Source organism: Perissodus microlepis, chromosome 15 (assembly GCF_051167445.1).
Source record: "Perissodus microlepis isolate ML-2025 ecotype Zambia chromosome 15, ASM5116744v1, whole genome shotgun sequence".
NCBI lineage: Eukaryota > Metazoa > Chordata > Actinopteri > Cichliformes > Cichlidae > Perissodus > Perissodus microlepis.
In genome coordinates, this window is record NC_140475.1 from 11,200,289 (window position 1) to 11,213,030 (window position 12,742).

At 39.9% G+C, this 12,742-nt stretch overlaps 1 protein-coding gene across 1 annotated transcript in view; it reads right to left on the reverse strand.

Moving 5' to 3' along the window:
• The window catches only part of stxbp5a (syntaxin binding protein 5a (tomosyn)), a 108,616-nt gene that overhangs the window by 64,744 nt on the left and 31,130 nt on the right, over positions 1-12,742 (reverse strand). The window contains exons 4-5 of the mRNA XM_084953875.1: positions 5,964-6,045; positions 4,570-4,670 (exon numbers count right to left, since the gene is read on the reverse strand). Coding sequence (XP_084810001.1) covers positions 4,570-4,670; positions 5,964-6,045 — 183 coding nt within the window. The remainder of the gene's footprint in view (positions 1-4,569; positions 4,671-5,963; positions 6,046-12,742) is intronic.

The window sequence follows — 12,742 nt, forward strand, 5'->3', positions numbered from 1 at the left end:
ATATAGTTCACTTTCTTTAGCTTCTCCACATTTTACAGCCTTATCAATAGTAAAAGTGAAGTTACCGTTTTAAAGATAGCAGTCATAAAGACTGATCTGCTGGCGAGAAAGCTGTTGAAAGCGAGTGCCGTCCAAAACCAAAACATCCGTTAAAGGAATAGTGCAACATTTTGGGCGACACGTTTGCAGTAATTGCTTTCTTACTGAGAGATACTGCAGCTGGCTAAATCAATAGCACCCTCATGTCTGTGCATTAAATACAGAGCCTGAGCCAAGAGGCATTTAGCTTAGCAGGAAGAAACAGCAAGCCCAGCTCTCTCCAAAGTTAAATAATCTGTCTACTGGCACCTCTATCCCTCTCATTAATTAACGCGCTTTATCGTGTTTCGATAATCACGGAAAGAAAGAAACAATTTGTGGCTTTGTGGTAAACGCTGGAACTTTCCAGACGTATCACAGATTTGTCATCACCAAGAGATTAAGCAATAACCACTGACTGCAGCGAAGCGCAGAGCCAAAGGAATTTTGTTTATTACGCCAAGTTAAGTCCATCTACAACCACAAGCTGTCATAATATTTGTTTTGAATGTTGTCTTAACTTTACTATGACTTAACATTATTATTATTATTTTTATTACTATGGTGGAGTATTTTTCAACCTGTTAAGAAGCTGCTGTCACAGTTCTGGATGGGTGAGTCAGTGCTTTTCTTGATGGAGTTCACAGCTGCACTGTCCTCTGGCAAGTTCAAGTCAAGCTTTGAACAAAGTGTCAGAGAGGGCAAGAAGGAAAAAAAGGATGGGATTGGATTGCAGTGGGTGACCGACATCTTGGCCTTACAAATAATTGAAAGTTTTCTGGCTTTACTAGAACACTCACTCTTAACTTCAGATGACACTTCAAGGTGTGATATCTATTGGGAAACATGACCTCATGGTATTTCTTTCTTTTGACAGCTACAGAAAGTATGATCGGGGTGCACACTTAAAAAAAAGCACACACACAAACATAAACAAAGCAAGGATTACAGATATCTGTAGCTTCTTTTTAACGGTGTGACAGAAAAGCTGAAGGTGCATGAGGTCCTACAAAATCTAAGTAATTCCAAAGATCAGTTGTTTTAATAAAAATACCTATGGGAGGTATCAGCATATAATAGTAAGCTGATTTCTAATACTGTTAAAGTTTAAACCCATTAGCTTCTACACACCTATCATTGTATGTTTAGTCCAAAGAAGTCATCCAAAAAGCCTTATCAACTTCACCTTATCTGGTATTTTATATGTAAGCCCAAATCAACTGATGCACATTTCTATAGGCCTGTAATGTACACAGCTACACTAAGGTTCCTATAGTATTACCACTTGTCTATAGTGAAGCACCAATTTTTATCTACAGTATAAGTTGGATGAGTATAGCCCAGCTAAAGACAGCTGATTCAATTTGTTTCAGTTTTATTTATATAGCACCAAATCACAATAACAGTGAAGTAACATCAAGACCTCACAATAGTATGAGAAAACCCCGACATTCAGATAACCCCCGATGAGCAAGGTGACAGTGGGAAGCGAAAATTTACTTTTAACAGGAAGAAACCTCTAGCAGAACCAGGGTCAATCCCTCACTGCAAAATACTTGGGGGTGAGGATACTGTCTGCTGTGTCAGATGACACAGTGGACTTTAACACCTACAACCAACCATTTTCTTCTGTTCATTTAATTCAGAATCAAGGTGCAGTTGAAGCCTATCCTAGCGGTCAAAGGTTGAGAGGCGATGTACATCCTGAGCAGGTCAGCAGTCTGCCGCAGGGTTTTACCATCATTAACACCTCAGCTAAGTTGTATGTCTTTAGAAAGTAAAAAAAATCTATTCATACCTGAGAAAAAATGCAAACTCATATTGTGGATACACAGGGCAAATAAAAAGGTAATTCAAACCTCAAGCAAGATTGTGCCTGTGAAGGGCAGAAGAGATAGTCAGTCTGATTTTCCCAATGAGTCTGACTGGAAAGACTTCTTCATGAAGCTCAGTTATCTGAATTTTCCCCAACTTGTTACATGTTGTGTATTGATTTCAACTGAATGGGGCTGAGAACATGAATGAATTAAATGGATACTCCATTCTCCTGCTCCTACCTTATAACCTTCTTTGGTAATCTCTAGCTTTCTTTTCTTGTTCTATTTCCATCTCAAATTCGTTAACTGTTCTAAGCTTCTTCCTAAGATTTTTCCAGTTGCTCCCGTTGCATTAGTTTAACGGTCTTCTCTAATTTTTCCATTTCAAACGTGTCAAGTGACTTTGCAGCTTCTTTTTCCCGTCTTGACGTGTCTTAAGATGCAGTAACTCTGCTCTTCTGTGATGCTGTGTCTTGAGGTCATTCGGCTGGGCGGCAATGTTTACTAAATGTCAGAGGCAGTCAAGCGCCTCCACAAGAACACAATCCGCCCTAAAAGCTGCTGCTGGCCACCTGTCCATCACATCATCGCCATCTCAGATCATTTGTTCTGAGGTTTAACCCTTTCACCGCTTTCCACAGTGACAGATCGCGGGCCAGTGATATGATTGGCTCTGATGGGTGTACACTAACTTCCTGGAGGTGAGGTGATTCTGTACTTGTGTCTCAGAACTTAAACTGCATAAAAAAAAATGCAGTATTCAGACAGTATGACTTAGAATTTTGCCAGTATGTGCACCATTCCCTCTGTCCTTTAGATGCAACCCTGAGAAGATGTCTATCCTGGCACCTTAATTATCATAACAATACACAATACAATTACAGGCAAAAAACAGTCTCGATTCTTCAGAAATTTACATCACAATCTAATGTTAGGAAGTGGTATACTAGCGAGCAATAATATAATAATAATGTACCGTATTTTTCAGACCATAATGCGCACCGGATTATAAGGCACACTATCAAGGAACGGGTCTGTTTTCATACATAAGGCACACCAGATTATAAGGCGCATTAATTGAAACAAAACAGTTAGATAAGTCAAACTTTACTCAACTCATTCTTCTTGCTTTCTCCACTTCCGTACCATTGATTCATTAATGTTGAATTCTCTTGAAGCTGCTCTATTCCCACGTTGTTGCAGTATATTAATGACTAACCTCGTATTGTGGATTAATTATCTCATTTGTTCTCCTGACTGAAGTTTGGTCCGTTTACAGCATCCTTGCAGTTGTCCCTAACCATCGGGAACCCTCACGTTAACTTTTACAGAGTGGAAAAAGTTCATCCTCCAGCTTCACTGTGTTTGTTATGCTAACATAGCGGTGTCGCTAGCGATCACGTAGCACGTCATTATATACCAGCTAGCCCAACTTCAGTAACCCTACAAAAGTCGCTGCTGTTTAGTTTTCTATCTTCATTTACGTTGGAAGTGATAGCAGAGCTGTACGTTTTTCATTTTTTCAGAAATCTCTCAGTCAGAACATGCTATATCATGTTTAGGTGAAAACTAGCGAGCTAACTTCCTGCTAACTTCTAACGCCATTAAATTTAATAAATCCTGTTTTCATGGATGCCTGGATGTTAAACTTAATTGTTGCACCTGGTAAAGAGGCAACGCTGATCATTTTATTAAAGGTGAAAGAATTTAGACAGTTTTTAACTCTCAGTGATGCCGCACTGCTCGTTTAACTTTGGGACCTGAAGCAGACTGAGTTTTGGACCCAGATTACTCGTTGAGGCTCCTGACTACGGTAGCTGTAATGCTCAGACAATCCATTAAGCGGTGCAGCTTCGTAGCTTACCAAAGTCGTACTAAAGCATTTTTGATTTTTGAGCGTCGTGTAGCACATAAAATCAGTTTGAGGTCAGTAAGCACAACCAGAATTCATACATAAGGCGCCCTGGATTATAAGGGGAACTGTGGATTTTTGAGAAAATTTGTATTTTAAGTGCGCCTTATAGTGTGGAAAATACGGTAATAACTTAAAGTCGATTGAAACATGCAAAGTGGCCGAACAAATATGTATAGACTGCTTTTCTTCTTCAGGGTAACAATAGGGTAGATTTGTCCAGTGGAGAAAAGGTTTACATCACCATACCTGATCAACTACTTGAAAAAAAATCACTCACATTACTTCTGTTTTTATTCATGACATGTTTGTGTCTCTGCGTGGTGTAAACTGGTATAGACCTTCAGGTGTTTGGGTAGGTTTCACACCTGTGCCCCAGTGATGGGAAAAACCTCAAAGGCAAAGCAAGTGACCCAAATACCAAGTGTTTAGTTGGAGACCAACAGAGAGAGAAAACGAGAGTATCAGACTCTCTGTCACTTCCAGTGCTCTGTGCACAGTTTTGCAAGCGCACAGACAAATGTGCCAAATGAAGTACCATCTGTTTGCATAATGTATGACTGCAAAAACTAACAGCTGAAACAGGCGGCAAACTGACACTAACCCTACTCAGAAAATCACGGTTCATGTTGCACCAGACCAGGTGTGGGGTCTAACTGAGCATGCAGAGAAACAACTGAGAGAAAAACTGGAAAGCAAGTGGACTCAATTTAGTATGCGGTGTTTCTGACCAGCTGCAGCTTTTATGCGTGACCCACTTACCTCTCTCTGTTGAACTTGAGGGAATGGAGGATGGCTGGTCTCTTCTGTCTCAGGTTCCATAGGTGGACGCTGTCATCTGCCAAAGCGCTCACCAGCGCCCCCTGTCATAACAGAGGCAATGAGTTTCCTTTTTTGAAGGTGACAAAGGAAAAGCATTCACACAAACACGGGTAGTGTCATTAACTACATACTACTGAAGCTTCCATGAACACGTCTGCACATTTTGTCTGCGAGCATGACATGTATTAGTCAGACTGCATTCCCTAGAAACTCAGGGAACTGAGTTTAAATCAGGCAGCTTTCTCCCAGGTAACGATGATGATTCATAAGATGTATATGAGTGTATGTCTGTGTGTGTGTGGGAGGCACAAAAAAATCATCTCGATCTCCCTAAGGGTTCGTTTGAACTGCTGAGTCACAGCCACACAGATGCTAACACACACAAGCACATATACCGGAAACACTAAGTATGAAATACTGCACTGGTCATAAGTGATAAAAATCTGAAAAGGTAGTCAAAAATGTTTGTGTCTGGCCTGTACAGTACTGTGCAAAAGTCTTGAGCTGCTCCCTCATTTCTTTATATTTTGCTTCCAAGGAGCCAGACTTTCAGTCCAGGCTGGCTGACAACTCTGAAAAAAAAAACCCTCATAATTTCTAATTTCTTTAGCTTATTCTTTAAAAAATAGCTAGGATAGCACAGTTAGTCAGGCATAAATAGTATTTTTTAATCAAAGAACCGTTGACATATCTCAGCATGCTGTGCAGTGATTTGAGAAAACTGGACAACAACAAGAAAAGTGCCATAAAATTTTGAACTATCGTGCAATACCATATGATCTCAAACACACTCTCAATGCAGTAAAAGTATACCTTTATAGAAAAGACATCAGAGACCAGACATCAACATTGTTGAAGCACTGTACAATGATTTTAACCGAGCTACTTTTGCACAGTATTGTAGCTTAAAATTATATAAGAGGTTTTCTGGTGCAGAATAATGTTTGGGTAAGTTGTGCTGTGACTGTGTTATTAAAAGGAACAAGCCAAAAAACAGTTAAACTGCCACAAGATGTAAAACAACTTCATGTTATATTGTTTTTTAAATCAATTCAGCACAATAAACTTTCAACGCATCAGTATAGTTCAAACACAAGCAGCCATATTGTTCTAAACTGGAAAAAGCTCAATATTACCTGATAAGATCAACGACGAAACAAACAAGGTTGGAGAAAATCGTGACATTGCTGTCGATTGCTAAATTTCAAGACTAAACAGCAGTTGTTTTAAATAGCAAAATCAGCCTAGTAGCTGCAATCAGTCATCAAGCGTGTTGTGTATTAGAAGTAACCACAAGTAAAAATGGGAGTCATTTCTCTGTTTTTGTAACCTACCTCATTGATGAGAAACTGTAGCTGGATGACAGCCGCTCCACTCTCATGCTGACAGTAACACTCCACACCAGGACGCCCGAACCTGAAAGGCTCTCAGTCAAGGAACGTACAGTTCCAGCAAAGAGATCATCAAAGCAATAGCGCATGTGTCTGTTTGTGCAGAGAAAGCCGGTGTGTTCTGTGTCTGCATGAGAGAAGAAAAAAAAATGGCAAAAAAGAACAAGTGCCTCAGCATTTGAAAGCTCGAGGGTCACGACACCTGATTTAAATGTCATGACATGTGTTCCTGGGTAATTGTTAGGAAGGAAAACGAAACATCCACAGTGACGTAAATTTTATGGTCTGGTAACAGAGATTCAGCCCATTCCTCCCCTCCAACAAAACTCTTTACAGTGCAAGACTTCCTCCTTACACACATTTCATTTAAAATATTAGCTCATTATGCACCCTACAGATAAAAATCACAGGGATCAGTTTCACTAAGGAGCATTTCATTTTAACCGTACGCACTCAGTATGTATGCACTGCAAATGTAACTCAGGAAACAGTAAGCCACTTACAGTAGATGACTGCAGTTCTGTAGAAATAGCAATAAATATACAGAATCAACACAAAACAGAGCTACAGTAAGGAACAGACACAGACAGATTGACAGCGAGAAAATGGAAATGTGGGGTCATGAATTCAAGTATAGAGAATATGAATCAGCAGAGAGGAGGTGGATATTATGTGACCAGCTGAGCAAATAAGAGCAGGAAGTAAAAAAAAAGAAGAAGAAGAAGAGAAAGGGCACATTTGGATATACTGTACACTGACAATTCTAACAACAGATGCAGAGAGAGAAAATAGACACAACGATGGAAGTTTTTTCCTTTCTTTAAAAAAAATAAATAAATAAAGGGGGGAAAAGGAAGGAAAGAGCACAAGTCTAGCAAATAATAGCAAGTTTCCTTTCTCGAGGAGAGTGAGTGGGTGAGCTTACTGATTATTTTTATTCTTCCCATGAGTATCAGCACTAAGGCAGGGGGTGTCAATTTTCATATGGGGGCACATGAAGACACGGCACTCTGGGGAAGACACTATCGCTCATCATTAATATGCGAGGGGAGGGGGTTGTGTGTTTTGGCATGTGGCCAGCTACAGTAAATTTCCTGAAGAGCTCGATATTTCTCTTGAATCTACATAGACACAAGAAGCAGGATGATTCAAAGGCAGAGAGAGAAATGTTGGTTCAACAGTGGTAGCGGCAGCAACAACAAACAAGAAGAAGCTTATCTCACCTGAATGCAAACACCAATAATCAAGTCCCACTCAACACAGTGCGCCATGTGCCATAAGCCCTAAACATAGGTATATTTTATCAAAGTATTTTACAGGTGATCATAACACCTACGAAGCCTTCAATGCAGCTAGCATTCACCCAGCTATGTTAGGCTTTTCGTTTCCTCCACATTTCATCTTCCTTTGGCCTCAATACACAGGAAGGTATATATAAATACACGCACTATTGTATATATTTATCTGAACTCTATTCGTATTTTTGGTCATTTAGTCCTTTGTATTTAGTCATCTGTAGCTATGTTGACAACAAGGTGTTGTCTGATAGCAAGTTTGCAGATGACACCACCGTTATTGGACTCATCTCGGACGGGGATGAGTCTGCCTACAGGAGGGAGGTTGAACGTCTGGTGTCCTGGTGCAGCCACAACAACCTGGTGCTGAATGCCCAGAAGACAGTGGAGATTATTGTGGACTTCAGGAAGCACACAGCCCCACTCCCCCCCATCATCCTGACTGACACCCTCATCACCTCTGTGGACTCATTCTGCTTCCTGGGTACCACCATCACCCAGGACCTGAAGTGGGAGCCCACCATCACCTCCGTCATTAAGAAAGCCCAGCAGAGGATGTACTTCCTGAGGCAGCTGAAGAAATTCAACCTGCCAACACGGACGATGATGCAATTCTACACTGCAATCATCGAGTCCATCCTCACCTCCTCCATCACCATGTGGTACGCTGGAGCCACTATCAGGGACAAACAGAGACTGCAGCGTGTTGTGCGCTCTGCTGAGAAGGTGATTGGCTGCAGACTCCCATCTCTGCAGGACCTGTACACCTCCAGGACACTGGGGCGTGCAGCTCGGATCTCAGCTGACCCTTCTCACCCTGGACACAGTCTGTTTGACCTGCTCCCCTCAGGCAGGAGGCTCCGGTCCATTCGCACCAGAACCTCTCGCCATAAGAACAGTTTCTTCCCCTCTGCTGTTGGACACATGAACAATAACCGTATGACTGTTCCCACCACTAACACATGACCCTACGCTGTGTTCACTGCATCATTCCATGTTTGTCACTGATCACCACCTGCACTCATGTATATATCTATCTACTTAGCACTTTTAATTCTTATTCTTATTTTTTTTTCTCATGTCTATTTAAGCGTTATTTATGGCAGTATGTTTGCACTAAGCACTGCAGCAATTTCCTAATGTTGTAAACCTGCTCAACATTTGGCAATAAAACCCTTTCTGATTCTGATTCTGATTCTGAAGGCTATGCCTAAACCAGCTCGAGTCAGTATGTTTTATATTGATCTTATTATTATGTGTAAATCACAAGGTTCGCTCATAGCAAAGAATCCACAGAGAACTGCTGCATCATTAACCATGGAGCTCTCATTAGGCAGCAGCAGGTAGCCAGTTTTAGCTTTTAGCAACTCAATAACCGGATATTTTCATCAAGAGCTGGTTGAATCTGTATGGGACTGTGAAGAATTTCCACTCATTTCAATCCCTGTTTTACCCTGAACGGGATTATGTCTAAGGTAATGAAAGCCCTAGGACCCCTTGACAGTTTTTCTAAATATTCTATCAGGAAATTTAGGGTGACTTTTAATTCAGCGTTTACTTTGGTTGCTCATGTTGAATGGTTTTGCACACTATCCTTCTATGGACCCAGTGACACCTCTTTTTCAATAATGTTTTTGTTGTAAAGCACTTTGTGATATTTATCTTGGACGGTGCTACAGAAAGAAAAAATATTGGGGCAAAGTCTCAACAAATACCTGACAGGGAATTCACCTGGTAAAACAGGTTGTTATAGAACAGAGTTTTAATTGCTGAAAGGGGGTTTTGTTTGGTTTAATCCAAATCCAGTTGTAACCTCAATGTCTGTACTGAATAATTTTACTTTTACATCTAGAATTTCTTTTATACCTGGTGTTGTTACTCAACATAATCTGTAATTTAAAAACTGCATTCTTCTTCTTGAGTTTGCCAAATTGGTTTCATATGAAAAAATGACATACCAGCAGCTAGCTCTCTGTTTCTTAAGGAGTAGCAAAGTGACTGAAGACTACACACACGTAAGCTAACCTATTTATTTAGAAATACAATGTGATACAATGTTTACAATGTGGTTTATCATTTGCAGTGTTGGGAGTAACACATTCCATTTAATCACATTACATTTCTCAGTGGTGCAGCAGCATACCACGCCACAGTGATTACATTACATTTACAATTATGCTATCACTTGCGTTACAAAGGTTCAAACAAACAATTTTTTTCTTCTTTTTGTGCACTTGTGCTACAATCGGCTGATTTTACAAAATAGTGGGGCAATCTACCGCTTTTCAGAAGTGGACACATGTGCACTGGGTTTATTTTTATTGCACAAAAAGACAAGACCACAATGGCACAAACTGCCCCCAAGCCAGAAATAACTACATTGCACTGCTAGCACAACGTTAGCTCTTTGTAAGCGTCTGCACAAAAAGCCATAAGCTAGCCAAGAACCCAAAATTATGTTAAAGCTGAGTGCCAACCCCAGCCCAGGACCTAGAGCCTGAACTTCAACAGGTAGTAAAGGCAGTGATGAGCAGTCAGGCTTGTAGCACTGTAGCGTCCATTTTGACATTTACGTTTTTACAGTAAAACGCTGTGAAATGGCATGTTGCATAAAACTTTTGTGGTTTTATGGAGAAATGTGGTGCATGTCTACCACTGTGATGGCATTTGTGTGTGGTTACAAAAATGTTCATGAGAAATTTTTAAAAACCACAGACAGAGGACATAAAGAAGAAGTTTAGTGACTGCAAAACTCCTCAGACAGTGTTGAGTTTGGGGCTAGTTACAAATGAAGAAATAAAAAAGAGAATACTGAATATAACAGAGGGCCAGAGAGCTCATCAGCATGCACCAAACCTTTTTACACCCAGTGGATGAGAATCTCAGTGCTCTCTCCACTTGACCTAGTGTGCCTTCTTTCCTCTAGCATACCGCTACTAGCTAACCTGTCACAGGGTAATGTAAGCCAAATGTGCAAGTAAGGGGGGAGAGAATGATTATAAATATATAAATGTTGTGTTCATATTATATAAGTGTTTTTTACATTACACATCACCCAACCTTTTTTGGAACCGAGGCAGTACTTTGCACGGCTAATGTAGCTAATGTCACCATTAGTTTTGATCGTGTGTACAGAGTTTAGTCCAACTTGTTTTAAAGGGACAATAATTTAGAAATTGTGCCTCAACTTTGAGAATTTCCATGCAACCTCAATTCTGCTGTTTGTTTGTTTGTTTTTTCATCATTTCCTGCTGGAATACATTTTTGAAAATCGAATACGATTGCGTTGTATGGTATAGCAACTGCAGTCTCTCTACTTCTAGGTCTGATTCTGACCTAGAACATTCAAAAATACAATAAATAGTACAGTCCACAATAAACAGCACAGTTGAAATAAAAGGGGCTTATACTATGAAGCAGTGCGGGAATTTATATATCCACAACAGTGATAAAAACAAAGAAAAGTAAAAAAGGAAGTTAGTTAAAAGTAGTAAAAGTAAGACTGAAGACTGACATTGTGGAAGACAGAAGTGCAAATTGCATTAATAAATATTAGATCAGAGCAGACTAGGCTTAGAAAAGGCTTGACAGGACAAGGGCAAAGACAGAATATTTCAGACAGAGAAAAAAAGATGTGCCGCTCAGTTTTTTAATATTTAAGCATGTAAAACAATCCTAGCAGACCTCTAAAATAAAAAAAGAAAATTATATTATTGGCCTGTAAATGATAACAAGGATTTTTTTTCAACAAAACTCAAACAAAGTAAACTGCAGTACAATTGTTCTTAACTGTCAGGTCACAAAGTGGAGCTAAATCAGCCTGCATGACATCACCTTATGAAATCACTCTGGTTTTTTTCAGAGGGGGGGGGTTAAAGAACCATTTTTGGACAATTAGTGCGAAAGTGGCCTTGTACACATTTTGTCTTTCATCTCCTTGCAGGAAGCTGCCGAGCAAACAAGCAGAAGGGCCGGCTTGCTGTTAGTTAAGATGGTTTGGACCCAGCGACAGTGCAGACCATCTAAGTCAAAGTGGCTTAATTGAAAACTCTGTCTGAATGTTGCCTGGCAACCAAATCTTCCTCTCTGTAAAAGAGAGGAAAGGATTTAAGGTTGTGCTTTTTAAACTGCTCTTATTGCTTTCTCTCTGAAGGAAGGCAGCCATCCCACATGTACGATATCATGAAGCGAACACACACACACAAACACACACACACGTGCGCCTGGGGATGTGATCAGGAAAACATCCTGCCGCAAAATATGTTGAAAACACTGGCTTTTTAAAAATTGTTTCAGTGAGTGTCGCTCACTTTTGGTTATAACCTCAACAAGAGGGTATGACCAAAAGAAACTGGCCATAGACTGAATTTCCTCATGTGTAGTTCAGTTTGAGTTTACCTCTGCTCTGTGTTTCTCAATTGGCATGCACCAATTCCCTCGGCATCCAATCAAGAGTAACCAAAACTGTCAAAAGTGCCCTGGTTTCCTCTTTTTATGTGTTATATTGTTGTTGTTGTTGTTGTTGTTGTTGTTGTTGTTGTTGTGTCTCTTCAGGCAAATGGAGGAACTGCAGGACAAAAATCAACATTTTCTTTTTACCATTTGCTGACATTTTAAAGAACTAATGATTAATTAAGGAACAACAAAAGTCAACAAATCACTAAACAGGCCAACAAGCAATTCATTAAACAAAAACAACTATATAAAAATGTTTTGTACAGGTTATTATTGAATGCCCTTTCTGCTGATCTCAATATCTGATTAAATCTTTATCCAGTAAAAGAAAGCTTCTACTTGTGTTTTTGTAACCCTCTGGCACCGAGTAAATGTTTTCTTATGCTTTGTCAAAATGACTTTCCTATAAAAATACAAATTCCCTCTGGCAGTGTGTTTGTGCTGCAATTTCATGGCAGGGTGGGGAAAAAAACAACAACACAGTTTTCAATTCCTGTGGATTGTTTTCACATCACTGACTTTTAACGTGTTATAACAACACTGACCGAATATTTTAGCAGATGAAGAATGAGGAAGACAAATTAGAGACAAAGACAAAGTTTCTATAATGACCATGCTTTTCTGTATCGCTTGATGTACAACCACGATTCCAAAAAAGTGCAAACACTGTAAAAAGAAAATAAAAGCAACAGAACATAGAAAACGCATCAAGTGCTTGAACTGATGTGAAGATGGCACAGGTTCACCAATTGGGGGAAAGAACTGCATCTACAAACTGTGAAACGATTTCTGAACAATGTTCCTCAACATAAAATTGCGAAGACTTTGAATATGACTGTGCCATCCACAAATGCAGGTTAACATTTATCATCCAAAGAAGAAACCATATGTGAACATGATTTAGAAATAGTGGCATCTTCTGCTGGCTGAAGCTCATTAACATGGACTAGCCCAGGACTGTTGAGCAGCTAG